Source organism: Myxocyprinus asiaticus, chromosome 11 (assembly GCF_019703515.2).
Source record: "Myxocyprinus asiaticus isolate MX2 ecotype Aquarium Trade chromosome 11, UBuf_Myxa_2, whole genome shotgun sequence".
Taxonomy (NCBI): Eukaryota; Metazoa; Chordata; class Actinopteri; order Cypriniformes; family Catostomidae; genus Myxocyprinus; species Myxocyprinus asiaticus.
This window is the reverse complement of record NC_059354.1, coordinates 34300866-34327614: the sequence shown is the minus strand read 5'-3', so window position 1 is coordinate 34327614 and position 26749 is coordinate 34300866. Positions and strand designations below refer to the sequence as shown.

Genomic DNA, 26749 nt, shown 5'->3' with positions numbered 1-26749 from the left:
ATTTTGTATAACTCCAGATCGACTCAAGATGGCGCTGAGTATGGCTGCTGCATTGCGAGCTCCGACACAACACTGCAGTTTTTTGTTTGTTTTGTTCACAATTCTAAGTTTTTTGTCTTGGATGTTGTCTGCATTATTGTCTACGACAGACAAACACTTTTGGACATTCGTTCTGCAATAGCACAACAAAAACCGGACTTTAAATTCCTCAATGCCGACCCGCTGTTTACAAACACGCCAGCGGAGCCCTTTGTCTGGGCAGCCCGGATGTGGAAACGGAGAAGGAAAAGGGGAAATAGAGCCGGCGTTCTTATCAGAGTAAGACATCGTGCAAATCAACCCCCGCTACCCAGTATTCTACTGGCAAATGTTCAGTCTCTGGACAACAAACTCTGCGAGCTGAGAGCGCAGATCTCTTTCCGACGAGGGACTGCTGCATTATCTGCCTTACGGAAACTTGGATGTCTGCTGAGATTCCAGATTCAGCCATCGAACCCGCGGGGTTCTCCGTGCACCGAGCGGACAGAGTGAAAGACCTCTCAGGTAAAAGCAGAGGTGGTGGTGTATGTTTTATGGTCAACAAATTCTGGTGTGATCAGAGGAACGTATATTCTATCAAGTTTTTCTGCTCTCCTGATCTGGAATTTCTCATGCTTCTGTGTCGACCATTCTGGCTACCAAGTGAATTCACAGCGGTCATTATCACAGCTGTGTACATCCCCCCACAAGCCGACACAGACCAGGCACTCAAGGAACTGTACGGGATTATAAGCAAGCAGGAAACCACGCACCCTGAGGCCACGTTCATTGTGACCGGGGACTTTAACAAAGCCAATTTTAAATCAGTCACACCAAAATACCACTAACACATCAGTTTCAACACACGAGGGGACCGGGTTTTGGACCATTGCTACTCTCCCTTCCGGGATGGCTACAAATCCCTCCCCCGCCCACCATTTGGCAAATCAGACCACTCTTCCATTCTGCTTCTGCCTGCTTACAGGCAGAAACTGAAACAGGAAGCACCCACCCTCAGAATGATCCAGTGCTGGTCGGACCAATCAGATTCCACGCTACAAGACTGTTTTGATCACACGGACTGGGAGATGTTCCGGTCTGCCTCTGATGACAACATCGAGCTTTACGCTGATAGTGTAACGTGTTTCATCAGAAAGTGCGTAGAGGATGTTATTCCGACCAAAACAATACGGATCTACCCCAACCAGAAGCCATGGATTAATAGCGATGTTCGTGCTGCACTTGATGTGCAGACCTCCGCTTTTAATTCCGGGAACGCGGAGGAGCATAAACAAGCCAGTTATGCCCTCCGCAAAACTATCAGAGCAGCCAAATGCAAGTACAGGGACAAGATTGAAGGACAGTTTAACACAACCAACTCTAGAAGCATGTGGCAGGGAATTAATATCATCACAGACTTTAAAGGGAATAAAAACTCTGCCGTGAACACCGCTGCCTCTCTCCCGGATGAGCTAAATACTTTTTATGCTCATTTCGAGGGAAATAACACCGCCCTCATGGAGAGAGCTCTCATGGCCGAAGCTACAGAGGTTGGTTCACTCTCCATCTCTGTAGTGGATGTAACCCGATCCTTCCGACGGGCGAATATCTGTATAGCTGCGGGTGCAGACGGCATTTCTAGCTGGGCCGCGTCATCAGAGCATGCGCGAACCAACTGGCTGGTGTTTTTACGGACATTTTCAACCTTTTCCTCTCCTTGTCTGTGGTCCCCACATGTTTTAAAACATCTACCATTGTGCCTGTACCAAAGCAATCCAAAATCACTTGCTTAAATGACTGGCGTCCTGTTGCTCTTACCCCCATTATCAGCAAATGCTTTGAGAGAAAAATCAGAGATTACATCTGCTCTGACTGCCTCTATCACTGGACCCATTGCAGTTTGCTTACCGCAACAACCTCTCCACTGATGATGCCATTGCATCAACAACACATACTGCTCTCTCCCACCTGGAAAAAAGGAACACTTATGTTAGAATACTGTTTGTAGGCTACAGCTCAGCATTCTACACCATAGTGTCCTCCAAGCTTGATGAGAAACTCCGGGCTCTGGGCTTAAACAGCTCGCTGTGCAGCTGGATCCTGGACTTCCTGTCAAGCAGACGCCAGGTGGTTAGAATGGGCAGCAACATCTCCTCATCACTGACCCTCAACACTGGAGCCCTGCAGGGCTGTGTTCTCAGCCCACTACTGTATTCCCTGTACACACATGACTGTGTGGCAACACATAGCTCCAATACCATCATTAAGTTTGCTGATGATACGACGGTGGTAGGTCTGATAACTGACAATGATGAAACGGCCTACAGAGAGGAGGTGCTCACTCTGACACACTGGTGTCAGGAGCACAACCTCTCCCTCAACGTCAGCAAGACAAAGGAGCTTGTGGTGGACTTCAGGAGAAAAGACAGAGAACACAGTCCCATCATCATCAATGGAGCACCGGTGGAGAGAGTCAGCAGCTTCAAGTTCCTCGGTGTCCACATCACTGAGGAACTCACATGGTCCTTCCACACTGAGGCTGTTGTGAAGAAGGCTCATCAGTGCCTCTTCTTCCTGAGATGGCTGAGGAAGTTTGGAATGAACCGCCACATCCTCACACGGTTCTACACAAGCACTGTAGAGAGCATCCTGTCTGGCTGCATCACTGCCTGGTATGGCAATAGCACTGCCCACAACCGCAAAGCCCTGCAAAGGGTGGTGCGAACTGCCAGACACATCATCGGAGGTGAGCTTCCCTCCCTCCAGGACATATATACCAGGTGGTGTGTGAAAAAAGCTCGGAGGATCATCAGAGACTCCAGCCACCCAAGCCATGGGCTGCTCTTACTGCTACCATCAGTCAGGAGGTATCGCAGCATCAGGACCCACACCAGCCGACTTCATGACAGCTTCATCCCCCAAGCAATCAAACTTCTGAACTCTTGATCTCTTACGATCAATATACATCAGCACTGCACTTTATTAATCTTATTATCTCACACTGGACTGTCTTAAATTATATTCTCTCTTAACAACACACTGGCAACTGACTATAAACCAACAGCCTGAATGTCAATACAGTACAATACAACCTACTGTATATTTTATATATACCATATATAGTATTTTTATTGTATAATGTGTATTCTATATTGTGTGTATATGTATTCTATATTGTGTGTATTGTATACTGTATATTGTATATTATTATTATTTGTATATTGTGTTGTGTGTAATTATGTGTATATTAGATATGTAAATTGTGATGTGTAAATCTGTTTATTGTAAATTGGTATATGTCTCATCTATGTCTCATCACTGTCATGACTGCTATGTTGCTCGGAACTGCACCCAAGACTTTCACCCACTATTGCACTTGTGTATATGGTTGTGTGACAATAAAAGTGAAGTGAAGAAATGTTGCACTTAAAAATTGTGTTTTGTTTATGTTTCAGTAGCAGGCTGTCTGGAGATGTCGATGGCATGGCATGGTTTAGCAGGGGGGAATGTAACGGTGATACATTTTTCTCTAAGGGACTTTTATTTTGGTGTCAGTCGGTCAGTCGCGCCTTGGACGTTGGAGAAGACAGTCGCGCTGCACTCGCTGTGTAAGAAGTAGACATTTTTTCCACTAAAAATGTAAAGGACGACAGAGGCACACAGTCAGTTTAAGTTTTGTGAGTTAAGTGTACATCGACATGATCGTGTGAAACTGAAGACGTAGTTGAAGCAGAAGTTCGGTTGATTGCGCCATTGAACGAAGAACGGTGTTAGAGACTGGCCGAGAGCACGAAAGAGAGTTGCTAAAGCCATGAGTTTCATTCAGAACATTGTTGTTTCTGGCATAATACTGAATTTAAGTTTTTGTAGAATCATACTGCATTTTTGGAGTCATCTATGAACCGTGTCATTGATCGTGATACTTTGTTTTCCCGCAAATCGCTTTAGTGCACTTGTAAGTGCGCTAGAACAAGAGTTTGTTTTGCACTAGTTTCGAGTGATTTTTTTTTCCTTTTTCTGAGTATTTTTGGCATTCAGAAGACAATTTGCAGTTGATCAAAATTTGCTTTCAAGAAGTGTTTTTCTTGTTTTTGTGGATCGACCCTATTCATGTGGGCCGCGTGCGTGCTGTGACTGAGCCGTGCCATTTTGTTCCAGAAAGTTCCAGAGTTTTCCCGAGCCGCACTGAAGCTTCTCTGGTGTTTTTTGTGTTTATTACCCTGCCAACCAGATGACATCTCCTCATTGTCCTGTCTCAGATGTTTTGTTTCACTGTTACAAGTCATCACAAGTTACAAGTCATCATAAATCATAAGTCATCGCAAGTCGTCACAAATCATCGCAAAGTCGACGCATCAAAGTCATCGTTGCTACAATCTGTTACAAATGTTATTTACACACACCTATATGAACATTTTACTGAGTTTGATTTAACTGAAATGAGTTATTATCTGAATTGTGAACCTGAACTGTGATTTTGAACTATTTGATGTGAATCTGTGTCAAATGGAAACTGAATCATAAAGTTGATTCAAAAGAGTCATTTGAACGAAGTTAAGAGTCATCAGAATTATTTGAAGTGAATTATTTGAATTGTACTACAGATTCTTTGATTTGATTCAGAGTTTGTTTAATAACATCCAGTGTTACTAGTGAGTTAATTTACATGTCCAGATATTGAAATTCATTTTAAAGAATTTATATCTGAGGGGTATTATATAAAGTGTTTGAAATTGTTAAGCCTTGAAGACTCATAAAGGTTGTAAGACAAATTCAGAGAACCTGTTATTTGTTTTATTAATCTATTTCATTATTTCATTTAATTGTAACAAACCTTTTCAGAAGAATTCCCAGTTTCCTAAAAAGAGAAAATGAATTATTAATTGTTAAAAGTAATACAGTTGATAATTATTTGTGGAACTTACCTTGGAGTAGGGGCATCTCACTTACACTATTAGGTTTAGGGGGGTGGGAATGTGAGCTTAAGTTATTACTTTGCATCACTTTTATTCTTCAGAAAGCCACCGTGTTGACACTTAATTGCCTGAAGCCCACACTTCTTATTCCTGCTGTATATTATACAATAGGTAAGCTAAAACATATACACACTTACTGTGTATACTGAGACTTAAAGCACCGGGGGTGGGGACTAAGATCCTGTCACTTCTAGGTCTTCCAGGGTAACTTTGTAGTATTCCCCTACTAGGCGGGACCTAAGAGCCCGTTACACTACTATTAAAATTATGCTAAAAAGCGGGGTTTCTTTTGGAAATATAAAAAGTATCTGTTTGAGTTGGATCTCGCTGTCTCCCGCTTCCTCCTTTCCATTAAGAAGAGAACTGTTACAGAGTGCAATGACTGTTTCTAAAACCCGATTGATGCAGTACTTCTTACACAAATTGTGTTCATTTTAAAATTGATTGAATTGTTTAAAACAAGTTCTTCTAAAATCTTACATAAAAACGGTATATTTGAAATTGGTCTCACTTTGAGAACAGTTAGTTTAGTTAGTTTTCATGACAAAGTTTTGGTTTTACAATATTAAAATGACTCCGTTTAAACTGAGCTAATATTGGAAGGTTAACACTGAGTTAATATCCACTGTTTTCTTAATAATGGCAAAGAAAGGAGTGCATCAAATGTTAGCTCAAATAACACCAGCACACAAAATACGTTGCACAAAGAGACATTAACATGTCATCATAGTCACAGTTCAATGACGGTAAATGTTATTTTTCCAAAGAGCACATTTCCTTCAATCAACATCCTTGTCATTCCGGAACAACATTCCTATCAACGAAAATTGTAGGTTTGGGGTTAAAGTTATGGTTAAGTCCAGTGCTAGGATTAGGTTTGTTCACCATTATTAACCTACCATTTTCCTCAAAATTTTGGGATAGAATGTTTTCTTTTTTCTTTTTGACAGCAATGTTGTGTCCTGTTTTCAGAGAGATGTTGTCAAAGGTTATCCTTTAACATTTACAAAAATATGTTTACATTTCTTTTTTTAGTAAATTTACAATTAATAATGTTTTATTGGGAGTTGACAGACAGGTAGTCAGAGCATTCCTTAGCTGTTAAATTAACATTATACTTAAGTCAAAAGAACCGGGGGCCAGTTAACCTAATTGATGTGTAAATGGAAAATAAATTATTTCTTGCACACGACTAAATACAGTATATGTGTGCAGAATATTAAAATTAATCAAAGCAAAACCCATGGACAAACTAAACATTTATGGATGCCTCCAACCAGGAATAGCATTTGGAATAAAATGTCAGATCAATTGGATTACATCAATGAGTTAATGTTATCACTAGTTCTCTGTATGTAGAGTGCTATGAGAGGTTTAACTAGCCCTGTTTGTGCATGTCCGTTGATGTAATCAAATTGGTCTGCCACCTTATTACAGCTGTTAATCCTGGTCAGAGTTATCCTTAAATATGTAATTTATATGTAGGATTACATTTCATGTGGCCACGTACAAATATTTAGATATATGTAAAATATAATTTAGAGGCCATTCACGCTACAACTACGATAAGTTGTACCTTATGCATGGGTGCTCATACTGGTCTTAATTAACTATGCCACCCGCTACTATTAACTTAATGTAGCCAAGTGGAGAGGTTTAATTTTTGTGACACCCGCTTTCCGGCACACTCTCATGTTGGAGGCATGAGAATAGGCATTGTGTGGGAGAGCTCCTAGTTTTGTTTATCTGTTGAGAATTATTTGTGTAAATATCAAGTTTGACAAGAAATGTTGTTAAATTGCATTAAATATGTGTCACAAGAGTCATATGTTAAAATGTAGTGTTTGTTATGGATTATGTTTGAAATTTGCATATGGATTGCTTGTGTGGAGTTTGACCACGTTTTCTGAGCACACATGTGAGAACTGGTATGTAAATTGAGTAGGCTATTAATCATATCTTATTTAATGATTTATAGCCCAGAGTGTTTTCCAGTTTAATGAACAAGTGTAATACATTTTATATGTGAAAATAAAAGTGGTGTTGTTGAAACTGCAATACATGTCCTTAAAGTCTCATTAGAAATGCATAAAATACTGTATTTAAGCATGTGTTAAATGCATAAGATGCTTTGAGTGGTTTGAGCAAATACTTAAATGTATAAAATGCTGTGAATGATATAAGCATGTATAAAGGTGGTGTATGCTGAAGCATATGGGTATGCTAATGTTTTGTGTTTTCTTTTGACATTAGCCTCTACCGTATTTCATTGTACTGTATTTCATTGTACCGTATTTCTTTCTTCTGATTTTCATTGTGATGAAATTCACTAGATAATTATAAAACATTTTTGCTCTCATTTGGGACATTGTTCTCTTTGAGTCACATTTACAAATTGTCAGAAAACTCCAGGATTGTAATCCAGTTTTCATTCTTCGAATAAGTACAAAAACACAGTTTTTTATTTGATTTATTTTGTATTCTCTTTTTCTATATGGCCCGTCGATCCCTGTGTTTTATTATTATTTATCAGATAAACCCCCCCAGATAGTTTTGTGTCTTGTGTAGTTATTTTCAACTCATCGGCTACATTAAAGATACAGTATGTTAGGGATAATCACATTACAGAATAAAAAAAAGAGAATATTTAGAAACATTAACTAGGTAAACTCACTTATCATATTTTCAACCCTTAACTAAGTATACAGCTAATTTAAACTACTGCGACCACACCAATGGTTGGAAAAACCCTTCCAACTCTAAATCATTATAATGTGACAATACAGTATGTGTTGAATTGATGTATCTTCATCCTTATTGTTATTGAGTTTGTGATCTAAGCAAGATCACAGGTCATCTGAAACACAATGAATCTGTTAGAATTCATAATTTCCCAAGTTAACCCATGAAGTTGATCAGGGTGATTCTACAGTGAGTTTTTAAGTCTTATTGATATAGAGAAACTTTGCACTGTGACTGAGCCAATATTCTCTTAACATCTCCATTTTGATGGAGGCAAAGATAAAGGTGTTTAAAATAAACCACCACATTCAGATGGTTAAATATGATGGCAAATAATGTTGTTTGATGACCGGTTTTCTTAATTCAATTTTCCCTAAAGTCACAGGTTTATGAAAGTCAAATGTCATTGTTTTATCTACAAACAGTCACATGCTAGTACATCCTTGTGAATTATATGCACATGACTTCAAGTAAAATATAAAAGAGGGGCTTCATGGAGCTTCACACTATCTTGAAACCCTGAAAAAACAGGTACATTTTTGGCGCAGCAACATACTAACTTTACCACTTCAAGTATCTTTGTACTTTTTCTTGAATATTCACTGATAATCTACAGTGCAGTTCTATTACTTGTCCTGTTTATTCATTTTCAGATTTAACATGGCGGTGATGAGAACACTTCTGCTTCTCTTCTGTATATTCTCCCTGGGGAATACAGCAGGTAACCAAGACATATAATTAGTACTGCAAAAAAACAAACAAACAAAAAAAAAAAAATCCTTATTAATCCATTCAAATTAAATTAAATCAATTCACTGTGTCACATCACCATAAGCACAAGTGCAATATTGTTTTAATTAATGGGGGTTATACAGTACAGTGTCTAAAGTCCATATACAGTATTTGCAGCACACATATTGTACACAAGCATAAAATTCATGAGCTACGGAAAATAAAAATCCTGTCTTGCTCTAAATATTAAAGAGCGCTAAAGTTTATGTACTGTGTAGCTGAAAAGTGCCCCTTTGGATGGACACCTTTTGGAGAGCAATGCTACAAATTCGTCTCTCAGCAAGTGAACTGGGTCACAGCAGAGGTAATGTGTTAGTTGTAGCAAGCTGAAGTTTATAATTTTAAAGTAAAACTCCTTATTTGCTAATAAATAATACAGGAATATTGTGGACCAGACACTGTTTAATAGAAATGTTGATTAGAAATTATTGAATAATACTCATAATTTTCTGTGACTTATGCGGGGTTCATTTGTGCTAAAGGCCTTGATTGATCACAAGATATCAATCTGCTCCAGATAAAATGCATACATTTAAAAAAAAAATCTTGTCATATCTACAAAAATGTTTCATTGGAATTAAACTTATCTTGAATGTCTTCTGAACTCAAAATTCTCAGAAACACTAATTAAGTCAATAAAAGCATTTATAAAGCAAACATTGTTTCTTGTGGAGTTAAATCACAAAATGTATTAAGTGCAATGTTGAGGCATAGATAAAAGATATCAAGCTAAGTTTGTTTATTATATCAACATCACATAATAAAACACATTCTAAGTCAAAATAGTATAAGAATTTAACAGTAGTGTCGTAGGAAAATCTAACTTTACAAAAACTCAAAGGATATATGGAAAGTGATGCAGGCTATAGTGCATCTGACCATGTTTATTTCTATTGTAGCCTACTGCTTTGTGTCAATATTTCATGTGCTAGTGGAAAGTCAGAAGTTTAGATAAGATACTGTAGATAGATAAGACATTTAGACAGATAAGGCAGTATGTGTATGCAGAGATGAAGTGGAGTGGGGACTGTGGTACATCAACTGTAGTAGGTAGGAAGCTGAAGGAGATGAGGGCCATTTTCTCTCACCTCTGTAATTATTTCCCCCTGTGTTTGAATTAGAGTAGATAGCGAGTTAGGGAAGTTTCTTTGTATTTAGGTTCATTTTATTTTCTTTATCAGGAAATATAATTCCCTTTATTTTCATTTACTCATCTCTGAAGTTTTGCTTCCTTTCTTTTTAATGTAAAACAAAATAAATCAAGATGAAACATTTGTCTGCCAAGTTAATGTTACATTCTTTCCTCTTGACGGGACATAACACAAACATTTCACAAAATCAGGTTGTTAGGTTTAAATTAGTACAGATTAAGACTCCATAGTGCCCCTGGGCCTGTACACATTCCAGTGAGGCACTTACAATAGAAGTGAATGGGGGCCAATTTTTGAACTTTAAAATACTCACTCTTTCAAAAGTATAGCCACAAGGATATGTGTGTAAATGTGATTTTAGTGTGATAAAATTGCTTACTAACCTTTTTTGTAAAAACTTTGTTACCATGACGATGTAATGTCAACAAACCCTAAAACCACTGTTAAAAATGACAATTCAAACAACTTTACAGCTCAAATAATTTAAGTTTTAACAGAAGAATTAATGAAAGTGCCTTTATAAAATTATAAGATTCACATTTCTGTTTAAACCCTCAAAAAATTGGCCACATTTACTTTCATTGTCCCCATTCACTTCCATTGTAAGTGCCTCTCTGTAACCTCAATTTTTGCTTTTTTTTTTTAAAGGAGGAACGAGTTGAAATTAATTTTTGTGGTAATCACAGAGGAGTAGATTCCATGGGGGAATCCCCCAATAATAAAAACAAGCAAGTACAACCCCCCCAATATTTATACCATGAACAATGGAAACATGTATATTCTTCTCACTGTAACCCCCCAATATTCAAGCCAAATCTACGCCCTTGTTTAATCAACATTATGTAACAAATGCTGTCGATTGAGCTTAACTTGTATTGAACCCGGAACATTCCTTTAATTTTTGCATCACGCTTTTTAAGTAAATTCATTTTATGTCAGCACAAGTAGAAAACCTTTGTTAGATATACACAAATGTATCAGTTCATTCAACTTTATTTACTTAAACATGTTTGCCCCACCGATAAGATTTAGCAACTAATAGCAAGTTATTTAAAATAAAAATGTATATCACTGTTTCTACTTAATTTACTTGGCTCTAAAGAAAATAATAACTGAGGTCAGGTATTAAACTTGATTCCCTGCACTTCAAAGCTGCACTTCAGCTATGCATATTTACATGCACAAGGAAAAATTACATGGATTGAACAGGATCCAAGTTGACCACTAATGGAACACTAATCACTAATCGTGGCTTTACACGAAACAGCCATTTACAGTAAATCAACATCAATAATACTGAAAAAAGCTAAGATCTCTATGAATTCTTAATAACAACTAAATAAATGCCCACATAAATTATTTTGACCAAACAAACATGCTTAATTTATTCAAGCAAGGGCTTATGGGTATTCCCCACAACCTCGGTTCTGAACTTGATTGTTATAGTAGTACTTAAAATCTTAATTTTATGGATTTGTAAACTAAAGTAAAAAAAAAAAACATAAAAACTCACAATTATTAATTTATATTATTTATGTAACTGTTCACTGTAAAATGTATATTTAGTGTTTTACACATTAATGAAAATTAAGTAAAGCTAAAAATGTTACAATTATTTACATTTCTGAGGAGAAGCTATTTTGCGGCTTTATCGGAGTGACTATTTAGGTGTAAATAGCACCTGCCACACAGCACGGTTTTTTGCACTCTAATAGTCTGGTGAAACACTGAAATTAAAGACAAAACTGCATTTTTTCTCATAGTTTTTTCTCGCACTTAGCGCATGTCGAGTGTTAATTGTGGACCCTGTTTTCTTCTATAAGAAATTCATGAATTGTTGTCTGCTACCACTCACTCTTTCTCCGCTCCTTTCTCTTTTGAAAGTCCTATTTTGACTTAATTTCAATAGATTCATTAATGGACTATAAGTAGCCTACATTACATGTACCAGCACCGTGCACTGGCTTCATTTTCATTGAGGGGCAGGGGGCCGCTGACACGGGATGAGACAAGGCAGATTATAAGATGAAGCATGCTATTACTATATAAAACGTTTTCATGATAATACCATTGGATATCATGGCCTGTGGGCCCCTCTCCAGTAAGGGCCCCTGTTAGTGACAGATATTTGATCACAATATATACAACATATAATGTAGTGTAAGTATAATCACTTCACAACTACACAATAAGCAATTTGTACTCATGATACAATATACAAATAACACAATATTTAAATAGCACATAATATACAACTGCAAGTACTTACAGTGACAAAACACACTGAATACAGTATTTGCATGACAGTACACACAATAATACAATTCTAGTTGAAAAGTAAAAAAAAAAAAAAAAAAAAAAAATTGCATGTTCTATAAAACAATAAGTATCTGTTTTGTATGAGGGGTAATAATAATTTTACAATATTAGTCAATAGAATATCCACAGTGTCTATAATCCATATAGTTGCAGCACACAAACAAACATAAAACAGATGAAATATAAATACAGAAAATAACAAAATATGATTTGGCTGTAAATATGACAAGACCCTTATGTACTGTGTAGCTGAGAAGTTTCCCTTTGGATGAATACCTTTTGGACAGCAATGATACAAAGCAAATGTAATTTGTTAGTTGCTGCAAGGTGAGGTTTATCATTTTAAATAAAACTCCTTGTTAGCAAATAAATAATACAGGAATACTGAGAACCAGAACATGTTTGACAAAAATGTATATTAGGAATTACTGAGGAATATTTCACATTTCCTGTCACTTATGCTCTATTCTAAATCAATTAGATTTGTGCATAGTGAAGTGGAAAATTATTTTCTGCTGTCTGTTTCTGGATGTTCTTGGGTTGGTGGCCACTATAGTGTACAAGTTGTTCTATATTTAAAAGACTGACAAAATAGCACTTATATCGTGTGGCCTAAATAGACTGATTGTATGAAATTTCAACTTAAGAAATGTCTTAAGTTATTAATGAAGACGGGTACATGGACATCTTGCAAGAGTTGCTATGTTATAATGTAATGACTGAATTACCCTCTGACTGGTGTCTGGAGTAAAGTAGTGCACTCTTTGTAATCATTCTCTTCACTCATTAGAATGGACAACAGTTGTCAAGCCCGGACTCTGGCCGAAACACTCACCCAGAGACACTTCACATTCTGGTGTAATTCACTGTGTAAATAAACAAACCACTGAAAAAAAAAAAAAAAAAAAAGACTTTCCTCTCTCTGCCTCATTCCATCATGCCATAACTGCTTTGTGTCAACATTTCATGTGCCAGTGGAAAGTCAAAAATTTAGAATGAGAGAGAGAAGGTAGTATTCGTTTACAGAGATGATGGAAATGTCTCAAGAGTGGGGAATGTTGACCCATCTTCTTGATGATTATCATGACACTGTTTTGCTCTGTTACCAAAATTACCAGTGATGTTAAATGGATCAGTTTTGAGATTTATGGCTTGCTATCTTGATATTTTGATAAATATACGTTGGTTATTTCACTTGTCTGTAGAATCCCTTGTCTGTAGAATCAGAATTTAAAACTTTCTGTTCCTTGGTGGCTAAAGTCAAACCATGTATGCCACTGTCACAAATGATTGCTTAGGCTAAAGGCTCTATTGCCAGAACAGGCAGGAGTGGTGGCAACCCTGGTGCGTCCCTCTTATAATACTAAAATTAACAGACGCTAGACCATTGGTTAGCACAGCAGTAAGGGGATTATTTTACAACAGTCTGACCGAGCTAACAAATTTTCCACCCAGGAGTAAAAAAGATATGGCCATTTCACGCAGTCAAATGATTTTCTGCATCCATCGAAGTGACCAAGCTATCCATATATTGGACAGATTGAGAGGCCAGACCAGCATTAAATAACATTTAGCAATACAATTTTCCTGCCAGAACTACAACCCTCAATAAAACCTGTTTGAGTATCCTGACAAGGCAAGTAAGTTCAAAGGCAGCCAGGTATGTTCCACCTCAGATGGGTCATCTAACAAAAGATAACACAGATGAAAATTGTTGTTGATGACTCATAGAATATTACTCTTAAGGTGCATTATTCTCTTTGTAGATCTCATGCTATAGAGAAAGACAACACATTTGGCTGAGGCTTTTACAGTATTCCGAACTTAAATGTAAATCAATTGTCAGTTGTTACCTTAAGGAGCTGCTGTAATTCTACTTGATCCAACAGCAACATTTTGTTTTGTTGATGCAACCTAATATTAGGGTTGATTCAGTGATGTTAAATAAGATTTTTTGACTTGAATAAAATGTCTCGGTTACGTGAAGGATAACCCTGGCCCCTGAGTGGAAACGAGATGCTGTGTAATCGCATTGGGACACACCCTGAGTGTCACGTGGTCTGAAGCCCTTCTACAATCACGACAATTTATTGGCTGATGGCGCTTAAGTGACACCCCTAAGGAGCTATGTCACGGGCTCCATAAAGGCACTCTTTTTCACACCATCGAGTCCGATTTTCTGCAGGAAGGCATGAGCCTATGCAGCTGCTAGAGAGTATGGCCAGCTTACGCAACATCTCATTCCCACTCACAGAACCAGGGTTACACTTCATGTAACCGAGAAATTCCCTTTCGTAGGAACTTGAGCTGCGTAATCACATTGGGAACGATATACATTCACACCATATGAACAGTAGCTGTCTACGCCCCTTGTGTGACAAGCATATAGTGGCACACAAGCGAGCTAAAGCATGTGGATAAAACAGAGAGAATTATGAGTTTACTCCTGTTCCAACAGAGAGAACCTGGGAAGCAGGAGTCAAACCCTCATCCAGATTATAAAATCTAACAAAGGTATGCAGAGAGGACCACCCTGCTGCCATATAAATGTCCTCCAAAGACGCACCTCTAACCAAAGCCCATGAGGATTTTATGCTCCTCATAGAATGGACTCGAATACGCAAAGGCAAAGGTAGACTGTGCTTCGTAAGCACTTGAAATCGCATCAATAAGCCAATGAGACAGTCTTTGCTTGGACACGAAACACTCCTCTTGTGGCCACCAAAGCACACAAACAACTGCTCTGATTTACGCCACTGGCTAGTACGGTCAACATATACTCGCAGCGCCCGAACTGGGCAAAAGCATATGCAATCTTTCATGCTCCTCTGACTCAAATGGGGGAGGAAAGAAAGCCTGAAAATTAATAGTCTGCGAGTTAAATCATGTAGAAAATAGCCCAAATGAGGTCTTAACACCACTCTTGAACACCCAGGTGTAAAATCCATACATAAGGGATTGATCGACAGGGCATGCAAAATCACCAACCCTTTTAAACGATGCAAATGCTGCTAGCAGGGCCATTTTAAAAGTCAGAAACCTATCAGCAACTGTTGCCAATGGCTCAAACGGAGCACCCAAGAGTGCCTGTAAAACAACAGATAAATCCCATAAGGGAATGCAGATGGGACGAAAAGGTCTAAGCCTGCATACCCAGAGCATAACACGAGAGACAACAGAATGTCTACCGACAGAGACACCATTGATAAGCGCCTGCTCAGCCGTTCCAGCACCAACATAAACTTTAAGCATTGCAGGGGCAACCCCGGCCCCAAAACGCTCTTGCTAAAAAATCCAGCACTGTACCGATAGGGCAGTGAACTGGATTTTCACCTCGTGCTGTACACCAAGAAGCAGAAATACACCACTTAAATGTATAAAGCTTCCTAGATGATGGAGCTCTAGCATTCAGAATGGTATCAACCACAGCGGAGGATAACCCATCACTCAAAAGAGCGCCCCGTTGAGAAGCCATACCCATAACTTCCACAAGTCTGGCCAGGGGGTGCCAAATGCTGCTCCGACCCTGAGACAACATGTCTGTTCTGACAGGAATCTCCCAAGGCACTTTCTCCAGGAGAGAGACCAGAGCCCAAAACCATACTTGAGATGGCCAAAACAGCACCACTAACAGAAGCCGAACCCGATCCTACCGAACTCTCTGTAGAACTGCGTGCAGCAGACTGATCAGTGGAAATGTTTAAAGATGCATTGTCGGCCACTGATGCGCCAACGTATCAATGCCCAGCAGTGCTGGGGGCAAGAGGGAAAACCAGAGGGGATAGTGTGACGTCTCGCTCGAAGCGAACAGGTCCGACATCAAAAAATGGGTCCGTTTCCATGGAACGCATGCGTCAGTGGTTGCAGTCCCTTTGTGGAGTTCATTCAGCACTGAAAAGGTCTCGCATGGAACATGCCTGAGGGAATGACAGCGGAAGCCGTGATCATGAGCCCCAAAAGCCTATGAAATATTCTCGCAGGGAGAACGTGCCTCACTGCATCACTCGCGAATCAAGCTCCACCCCTAGAAACAGAGTCTGTTGCCCTGGCAAAAAGACACTCGTCTAGCTTACACACAGCCCTAGATCAAATGGCTAAAAATGACATCTTGATGTTTGGCAGCCAAAGTCTTCGAGTAGGTAAACACCAACCAATCGTTGAGATAATTCAAAATGTGGATGCCTTGAAGCCTCAAGGGCGTCAAAGCTGCATCCATGCATTTTGTGAAGGTGCATGTTGCCAGTTTAAGTCCGAACGGAAAGATGCTAAATTAATATGCTTGCCCCCGTAAGCAAATCTGAGAAAGTGCCTGTGCTTCGTCGCAATCTGAATGTGGAAATAAACATCCTTCAAATCTACTGTCACAAACTAGTCCCCCAGCTGCACTTGTGACATTATTTGTTTCTGCATCAGCATTCTGAATTGACATTTGATTAGACTGAAATTCAAACATCTCAAAATCCAGAATGGGACACAAGCCGCCATCTTTTTTCGGGACCAGAAAAACTGTAAAAGCCAAGTGAACCCTTCGCTCCTCCAATACTGCGGCTGGTTGAAGGGAATTTGATAATGTTTTTGCCTTTATTGTATTTAGGCATAAATGATGAGCACCCTGAAATGTATTGACAGCAGGTATACTGAAAGAATAAACCTTTTCCCTGGTATTTGAATGGGGAAAAGTGTATGAACATTGGGGGGAATGTTTATTTAAGAAAACTGATTCACCACAATGGCCCCAGCATTCTTATGGTGGGACAGCGTGTGGTATTTATGTTCACTGTGTGTTTTGTGTACACTTGTTCCCAATGAACATCGAATTATGTTATGCATATCTCGAGACCCTTGGACATGGAGACAAAGGCTGATTTCGGGAAACATTTATTTTTTATTTTTTTATGTTCGCTCCCCAGCAAGCTGTGTATTCTGGTTGTCGGACGTTCGAGGCACGTACAACAGTGAACTCATTCCGGTACAAACAGGAGAGAAACGGATACGTATATATGGTCCAATTTCATTCACTAAATGGGGGCTTATCCTTCATTACACAGCAAGCCCATCAGTTCTGTGTGTAGACCTATTTTTATGGTACATTGAGTTACAGTATATTACGCATGCCCCGAGCTCCTTGGTCATGGAGGCAGAGGCCAAACTTCGAAGACACAAAGCCAAAATCACAATGGCTCCCACACACGGAGCTCCAAATCTGGAGCCGTGGAACTGGAACAAGTGGGGATAATGTCACGTGGTGAGAAATTGCGAGCCTCGAAAAGCGCAGCTGTCCGTCGGACCCTGGTAATGTTTGGAAAAAAATACATAAAAATTGCTCTGAAATTGATGCTGTATAAATGATATCCTTACGTGTTAGCCACTCAAAAGGCAGGATTAATAATCCTCGCTTCGACAGGAGTCGCTGGAACAAACACGGGCTTAGACAAAATCATGCACTAAAGAACAGAAAATCTGGCTTGATGGTGTGAAAGTGAGTGCCATTATGGAGCCCATGACGTAGCTCCCTAGGGGTGTCGCTTAAGTACCATCAGCTAATAAATTGGCATGATTGTAGGGCTTCAGACCTCGTGACACTCAGGACGTGTCCCAATGAGATTACGCAGCTCGAGTTCCTAAAAAAGGAACCAGTCAATTTAGATGCCACCGCAGGTTAACACTTTTTCAGTGTAAGGGGCAAGCTGTGGTAGGTGCAGACATGCTGTGCCAGGTAGTTGCCATTGCAGAGATTGTGGCAGACACATAAAATCCAGTGTACAGAAAGATGCTGATGAGAACAACAAAGTTTTATATACACATTTGATGAGTGATTAACCATACAATTCTAGCAGCAGTGGCTGTATAAATATTGTAAACTTTATAACAATATTACTGTGCATACCAATTAATATGATATTTTATTATCGACACATAGTTCTAAAAATATTTATTTTGCTCTCTCACTTTTTTTTTCTAGTGAAAAAAACTTTTGACAATCTTAAAGGGATAGTTCACCCAAAAAATGAAAATTCTCTCATCACTTACTCACCCTCATGCCATCCAGAGCATGTGAGCGGAGCGTTGAGAGGAGCGGTTATAATTCCACCTAGAGCGCCTTTTTGAAGATTCCACTCCGCTCTCTCAGGCTGCTCGCTCAACCCAAAATGTGCTTCGTGACATGGTGGTTTGGGAATCTGCAAAATAAGCAATAGGCCTGAGGTTATGGAGATCAAACATTGTTTTAGTGAAGTTGCAAACCTTATAGCCTAAATTAATGCAAAGTATAACTCAAAGTTAAGAACACAAGGAAATCGAAAGGGAGTGTAGAGTGACTGTGAGAATTAGCAAATATTACTTTTGGAATCGTAGTCGTCACATTGCCTGAGAGCACGAGGATGTGAACATGGCAGTGCAGCAAAAGGTGAGCTAGTAGCTACACTACTATTTGATAATAAATTAATAGATAAGTAAGGTATCTTGTTGTTTTGCCATCATGTCAGTGCAGCTGCCAGCTAGATGCAGGCCTGGATCTGCAGGGTTGTGAACGTTAGAACACCCTCAATTGAATATGTAAGCTTAATAATACTGTATATTGGCAAAGCATTTTTCCTTGAATCCTGGCGAACACACACACAAAAATCCCTGCATCAAAACCAATAAACATGTATGATCTTGTAGATCAGTGTGTCCTAATTTAATAATAATTATAATTTTTATTTGTTTTGGGATCATTGAACATGATTTCATCTAATATATTGGACAAAATCTCACTTTATGCAGGACAATATTTTGTATTTGTTAAATCAATGGTTAAAACCTGCTTTAATATAAAGAGTGCATGCACGAGACATGATCGTTTGACGCATATAAATTCCAGATTCAATTTATGCTGCTTTAAAAATATCAAAGAAAAACAAAGGGGGTACATGGTATCTGTAATGCTAGGCTCTTGGAGTGGAAGAGGAAGAGACGCAGGAGTAGATTAACTTTAAAGCCTTTAATAAGGAAACACGCTGGAGTGGACGCTGGAGTGGAACATCATAGGAAATACGCTGGAGTGGACGCTGGAGTGGAACATCACACAAAACATAACAACGTAGCAATTCATAACAAACTAAATCACACATTAAAAACACAACATAACAATACAAGAACTGACAAGGAATTAATAAAACTGGAGGGTATTTATACACACAGGTGCTGATGAGGAAATGGAGGACAGGTGAGGAAGGTTGGGAACAGATGGCAGTGATGAGGACAGTGCATTATGGGAAGTGTAGTCCAGGTGAAACTAAGGATGACACAAAAACCATATCAAAATAAGAGTCCACAAAACAGAACGGTGAATAACTGTGACATTACCCCTGCTTTAAAGGGCGACTCCTGGCGCCCCAAAGACGGATGAGGAGGGTAGGGTGACGCAGAAGGTGAATTAGAATCCAAGGAAGATGAACAGTAGGCCTGGGGGGCGGCTTCAGGGCTGGGAATGGATCCGGGGGCCTGGGAGGTGGCCGCAGGACAGGGACTGTGTCAGGAGGCCTGTGAGGTGGCCACAGAGCAGGGACTGGATCAGGAGGGCTAGGAGGTGGCCACAGAGCAGGAACTTGAGGTCTCGATGGCGGAGCCGGAGATGGGTCCGGAGACGGAGCCACAGGAGGATGGAGGATTTGGGTCTCAAGGGGAGGCACCATAGGAGGAGTTGGCAGAGCCACAGGAGGATTGGGGTATTGAGACACATGTAGTGGAGAGCATGGTGGAATGGGCAGAGCCGTAGGAGGGAGAGATCCAGGAACTGAGGGTGGAGTAGTAGGAGAGACAGAGGGCGGAGCCAAGGAAGGGTCGACAGAGGAAGGCGGAGCCGTGAGAGGCTCGAGGGGGCAAAGCCGTGGTAGGTGGAGTCATGGGAGATGGAGCCCAGGAAGGCGGAGCCATGGAAGGCTCGAGGGGCGTAGCCGAGGGAGGCGGAGTCAAGGAAGGTGGAGCCGTGGAAGGCTCGAGGGGTGGAGTCATGGGAGATGGAGCCAGGGAAGCGGAACCGTGGAAGGCTCGAGGGGTGGAGCCAAGGGAGGCGGAGCCATGAAAGCTCAAGGGGCAGGGCTGAGGGAGGCGAAGTCAAGGAAGTCGGAGCTGTGGAAGGCTCAAGGGGTGGAGCCATGGAAGGCAGAGGCATGGGAGGATCGAAGGACGAGGCCGTGGAGGGCTCGAGGGATGAGGCCATGGGAGGTTTGAAGAATGAGGCCATGGAAAGCGGAGTCTTGGGAGGATCAAGGGAAGAGTCTGTGGATGGCTCGGGGCTAAGAGCCGTGGATGACTGGGAAGTGACTCCCATGATAGAGAGTACAGGCAGAGACTGGGGATCGAACTCCGTGGCCGCGAGCACTGGCAGAGTCAGGGGAACGACCTCCGTGGTCGTGAACATGGACAGAGACTGGAGAGAAGGTGTCCATTTCCTCCTCCTCCTCCTCTTCTGGCCAGCAGGGAGTGTGATAACGGGGACGGTCGAGGCTACAGGCATTGGCTCTGGGATGGTCGAGGCTACAGGCATTGGCTCTGGGATGGTCAAGGCTACAGGCATTGGCTCTGGGATGGTCAAGGCTACAGGCATTGGCTCTGGCTCATTAACTGTGGCAGGCATGGGCACTGGCTCATTAACCGTAGCAGGCATGGGCATTGGTTGTGGCCCAGGGTTCCCGCCATAATTCACAGTGTAAGAGGGAAAAGTAAGGAGTGGAATTACCTTGCTGACAGGGGCCATGGAAGGCTTGGGGACAGGGGCCGTGGAAGGCTTGGGGACAGGGGCCGTGGAAGGCTTGGGGACCGGGTTTGTCTTGGGAGATGACAAGAGCGAGAGATGATGTATGGCTAAGGTGGTTTGAACGTATTCTGAAAATGGACGATTCTCCATTTGAGGGGTCCGAGATAGAGGTGGAAGTGGCGAGTTGACAGAACTTGATGGTATATTCAGGGAGAATATACCATATTCTTGTTTGAATAAATCCATAAATAAACTGGTAAACTCCATGATTCAGGTGAAAGTGGTGGGTGCTAAGTCCGTTTGTAGGTCAGTTCTTCTGTAACGCTGGGTTCTTGGAGTGGAAGAGGAAGAGACGCAGGAGTAGATTAACTTTAAAGTCTTTAATAAGGAAATATGCTGGAGCGGACACTGGAGTGGAACATCAAAGGAAATACGCTGGAGTGGACACTGTAGAATATTTTTATAAAGTTGAATATAAATTAATCAAGTAGAATCAATGTAAATATAGCCATTTTATTCTACAATTATTTCTGATGGTCAAAGCATGTATCTTAATGTGTGTGTTCGTGTAGAGGTCTGTTTTGGAATGGAATGTGGGGCCCCTCACATATGGTAGGTGTCCAGTGACACATATGGAATATATTAGCCACGTCTTGGTAGATTACAGTATATGTATAAAAACGGGTACCAACCCAGATGTTGGAGTTGCTCTGCAGACTGATTCGGCTTTGCTATTTCTGATAATAAAGTCTATTTTCTGGCATCAAAACCCCAAGATTTTGAGAGTGATTTTTCACAAAGGCGGCAGAAGCCACAACAAATTGGCACCCAACGTGGGGCTGGAAAGGAGCAGAAGAATGGAAGGCCACGGCAGCCGGGCTGAACAAGCAGCACAAATAGGTGGCCACCTAAAGGTAAGTATTACAGCCATCTGCGTTTCTTCTCTGGTGGGAGAGACTTTAAGAGGTCATGAAGAGTTCTGTTGAATCTCTCACATTGCAGATTCCCCTGGGGGTGGTGCGGTGTCGTGCAAGTTTTCTTAACTCCATACAACTTGCAGAGCTCAGCGATAACAGTGCTCTCAAAATTTCTGCCCTGGTCAGAGTGCAAGCATTGTGGAACTACATATATCAGGAACCATTCTCTTAAGAGGACCTTGGGCGTGGTCTCAGCCTTCTGGTCATAGGTGAGAAACGCTTGACTGAACTTTGTGAACACATCAGTCACTACTAGAACATTTTCATGCCCATCCGTGGCTGACTCCAGTGTAGTGAAATCTACTGCCACAACTTCCAGTGGTCGGGAAGATAAGAATAACATCCAGGGTGCTCTAATCTTGGGCTGCGGCATCTTTGCTAGCACGCATTGATCACATCTTTTCACCCACTCTTCCGCATCCTTGTACATGCCTCCCCAAAAACATCTCTGCTTCAACAGACCTAAGGTTCTCTCTATACCCTGATTCCCCATTTGATCGTGAACCTTCTTTAGGACTTGCTCAGTCAGACAGGCTGGTAACAACAACTGGTGACATTCTCCAGTATAGACATCGTCAATTACATGGTATAAGAGACCTTCCTTTTCTCTGATCTTTTGCCACTGTTTCAGCAGGGACCACACAGGTTTGGACAAGTCTAATCTCTCTTTGTGAGTGGGTTTTCTTTGATGACTCCAGAACTGTCTGAACACCCTGAGTGTTGGATCAGACTGCTGAAACTGAATAAGTTCAGCTTTTGAATATCCTGGCAAAGTGAGGGAATTCTCACACCCAACATCCTCTTCTCATAGTAAGGATGCTTGTAACTGCCTGACTTTACTGCATTCAACTCCTGCTGCCAACAAGTCTAGTCCCAGAGGTGTCCCTGCCCTAAGCGAGTTACATATCACCACACAGCCATCATACTCTGTGTCTTCACTTTCAGGCTCTGGCTCATCTAGTCCTGGCCTCCTGGAAAGAGCATCAGCTGCACTGTTGCATCGTCCCGGGCGGTACCTGACCTCAAAGTCAAAAATGGCGAGCTGAGCAGCCCACCGTTGTTCAATGGCACCTAATTTGGGCAGAGGGGGTTGTTATCTGTTATGATGGTGCACTTGGACCCTAGCAGATAACGCAGAAAATTTTCTGTAACCGCCCACTTAAGCGCTAACAGCTCCAGCTTCATGCTGTTATAGTTCCAATCATTTTTCTCAGCCCCCCTTAACCTCCTACTCGCACAGGCTATCACTGTCTTTCTACCCTGTTGATGCTGGTACAACACTGCACCCAACCCAAGGCTGCTCGCATCCATCTCTATCACAAATGGAAGGGTGAAATCAGCATACCCCAAAGTTGGCACACTAGTAAGTTTGTCTTTGAGACGTTCGAAGGCCATTTGACATTGGGGAGTCCACGAGCTTTTATAGACCAGAGCTACCTTGTAGGGACTTCTCTCTGTATGGCACACGTTTACTACATCGTGTAGCGGTCCAGCTATCTGGGAGAAACCCTCAATGAATCTCCTGTAATAGCTACAGAACCCTAAGAATGATCTAAGTTCCTTAGGAGTACTTGGGACTGGCCACTCCTGAACTGCACTTATTTTGTCGGGGTTGGTACGCACCCCCTCCACTGAAACTTGATGGCCCAGGAACCTGACTTCTGGCTGCAGAAAATGACACTTCTCTATTTTCACTTTCAGCCCAGTCTCCCTCAGCCTTTTTAACACTGTTTCAAGTCTCACTACATGATCTTGAAAGGTGGACAAGTACACCAGCAAATCATCCAAGTAGATGAGAACGATCTGAAATACCAAGTTGCTCATGATAGCCTGCATGAGGCGCTGAAACATTGCGGGTGCATTGCATAACCCGAAGGGCATCCGCCGGTATTTGTACAGCCTAAACGGTGTAACGAAAGCTGTCTTGTGTCTATCTTTCTCATGACTGCCACTTGGTGGTATCTGCTAGCAAGGTCTATGGTCGAGAAGATTTGAGCTCTGCCCAATGCATCCAGGCTCTCATCTATACATGGCAACGGGAAAGCATCACATCTAGTCTTAGAATTCAGTCTCCTATAATCCACGCACAGCCTCAGACTTCCATCAGCCTTGCATACCAACACAACTGGTGAAGCATATGAACTCGAGCTTTCACATAAGACACCCTTTCTGAGTAGTTCAGAGATATGCTCTCTAACCTCTTCAAACTGCGTTGGTGGTATGCGGCGGTATGGCTGAGAGTTAGGATTATCATCTGTCAATGGGATCTCGTGTCTCACTCGATCTGTGTACCCCAGGTCTTCATCATGGACTGCAAACACATCATCATATTTCATGAGTAGTACATCTAGCTTTGCTTGCTGTTCTGGTGTACCCCCTATACGCAGTCTACTTAACAGATTCTCCAGATCAGTATCAGACCCTGGTTTAACCTTCTGATTGATCGTCACCTCTTCATGATCAGCAGAGATACACTGAAATCTCACTTCGCAGGGGTGACTCTCAACACACCGACAGGTGGTTAAGCATTCCAAAACACACTTTAGGGGGCAGCCAAACATCCTCCTGAGAAAAGTTTACCACTTGCACTGGAAACACTCGACTACTGGATGACACCACAGTGGGGATGGGAATCAACCCACCTGGCAATGGCATGCTCCCGGGCTCTAGCACCCACCAAGCATCGGTGTCGCTAGTTCTCTTGTTTACTCTGGCATAGACTGTGGCTACAGAAGATGCTGGTACATGTGTTTTGTGGGTGCCAATTACTCTGGTGGTTGCCGTTGTCTCAACCAGTTCAACTCCCTGTACACGATGAAAGGCTTCCCTCCATACAGAGTCCAGCTTTCCTCCTAGAGTGGTGTCAAACTCAGTAAGTGCAAGCTGTCTGCATCTTTTAGCGATATTTATGACTATTATGCCCGGGGGAGTTGAGTCTGACTCTTTGCAGCTTTCTGCTAAGGTACTCACATTACTTCCTGTGTCCAGTAGACATCTAACTGGAACACCTCCAATGAGAATATCTACTTCAGGGCACTTGCCAACTGCACGCTCTAAGAAACATTCTTTAGTTAACGGGCTACCCATTGAGACTTCTGACTTTCCTCGCATTGCTCGGCTCACTGCAATGGAGGGACCCCGTTTCCCTGTACCACAGAGTTTGTGGTGGCAACAGAATGGTCTTTGGAATTAAGTGGCCCAGTATACTGTCTGGCTACATGCCCCACCCCCTCACACCTTAAACATATGTGTTGGCTGTCATCTGTATACTTGTGTTTGAACTTAGACTTCCCACTCTGACTACTATTTGAACCAGCTTTCTGTACAGTGAGTTCACAAACTGCATTAGCGAGCTCTCCCATAGCTTTACTCTGCTGAGTGATTAGTTTTACTACCTCTTGCAAAACCCCTATTATGTCACTTTGTGCACTGTTACCGGGGTTTGAACATTCAGATATTCCCCCCGACCCTGTACTCACGATATTTCGATTTCTGGACACATTAGAACCACGGGGTCTGCCCTCCACCACCCACATCATAGCCTCTTCATGAACATCAAAGAGAGTGGACTGTGGCTTCTCTCTGACAAGCTTACACAAATCTCTACGCAGGGTGGTGTCTCTTACCCCTTCAATGAACTGATCTCTAAGCGTGACCTGTGGGTCAGACACAACATTAGTGGAATGTTGGAAAGCAGAGTTGAGCAACTGAGAGAGAACATGGGAATATTCACGAAAATCTTCCCCCTCTAACTGTCGGTGTGCATAAAAAGCATGCAACAACTGTGGTGTGGTACGTTTCTCCCTAAAGGCTCCTTTCAGATATGAAAACAGATCTTGAGGTTGTTTTGTCTCTCCTCCCATACACAGTTTAACCTCATCTAATGCTGAACCCCTTAAATGAGAAAGAATGAAGTCTACTTAATCGTCAGTGTTTAAACCTCTCACCCTGATTACACATTCAACTTAGTCTATAAACTCATCTACAGTTTGACCATCTTTACCCAGATCACCACTGAATGGTACAATTTGATGTTCTCTTGGGATATACACATACGATCTGGTAGCAGCATTACTCATGTTAGCAAGAGTTGAAATTACTTGGTCATGTCTTTGACCTAGCTCATAAATTTGTCTCTGTAGCTGGGCAACAGGATTACCCCCATCACTATGGTCCACAGCACCCACATGGTCCACATCCTGGCTGGTCCCAGCCTGAGCAGCAGGCACACCCTCATCCTGGTCCATGTTCTTACAATGTCTCTACCTTGAATCGCACACAGTCACAAAACAGTCACAGTTGCTTCAGTCAAACCTGAAGAGCTGATCTCTTGTGGTCTCCTTTGCCAACGAACTCCACGATGATGTGAACACCCTCCTGCGTTGCTGGAAATTGGTCCCTTGCTCCCTCACAGGCTCTCCAGGCATGTCACACTCCGCGTCATTGATCCTCTTGGCACTGGGACTTGACCACTCTTCACTACTACTGTTGTCTATGCTCCTCCCACTCTACCTGCCTGTCAACCCCAAATAAGCAATGGAACCCCACTCCTGGTACCAAAAATCTCTGTGGCCCGGTAATGTGAATAAATGACAACAACAGGGCACAGGATAAAATTATTATAAATTGGGGTTGTTTTATACCAGACTGCACTTGTAACAGCACAGCGTTAATTATGCAGTATTTGGAGAATTTGGAATTCAGGCAGGAAAAATGATCTTATATTGATTAACAGAATTGAGAGTGGTTTTGTACAAACAACAAAATGAGTCTGTCTCTTTTTTTCTCTCTTTCCCCAGGCAGTATAGACAAACTTGGCAGAATGAACAACATAGACAACGTAGTGAGCAAAGACAGAATAGACAATGGCAGCCTCTTATCCTAGAGAAAAACATACATAAACAAATATAACATTTGTATGCATGGCATGCCACATAAGGCTGCTTCAATTCAACCAAAAGTATCAATCAGAAAGAAATATGCACTCACACTTTACATTTCTCTGTTATAATTAATACATATTGAGCACTGCAA

At 41.5% G+C, this 26749-nt stretch overlaps 1 protein-coding gene and 1 pseudogene across 3 annotated transcripts in view; one reads left to right on the top strand and one right to left on the bottom strand.

The window, feature by feature from the left end:
• Window positions 1-26749, bottom strand: part of LOC127448373 (uncharacterized) — a 50925-nt gene that overhangs the window by 23440 nt on the left and 736 nt on the right. The window contains exons 3-7 of one of the 3 annotated variants that reach the window (XM_051710842.1): window positions 25875-26596; window positions 25195-25371; window positions 19179-19274; window positions 18033-18177; window positions 8688-13683 (exon numbers count right to left, since the gene is read on the bottom strand). In XM_051710842.1, coding sequence (XP_051566802.1) covers window positions 13604-13683; window positions 18033-18177; window positions 19179-19274; window positions 25195-25371; window positions 25875-25952 — 576 coding nt within the window. In that variant the 5' untranslated portion in view covers window positions 25953-26596 and the 3' untranslated portion in view covers window positions 8688-13603. Of the gene's footprint in view, window positions 1-8687; window positions 13684-18032; window positions 18178-19178; window positions 19275-19345; window positions 21961-25194; window positions 25372-25815; window positions 26597-26749 lie in introns of those variants that run through there. The other 2 variants (XM_051710841.1, XR_007898514.1) reach the window with 2 other exon arrangements.
• Window positions 8274-26749, top strand: part of LOC127448018 (ladderlectin-like) — a 29218-nt pseudogene continuing 10742 nt past the window's right edge.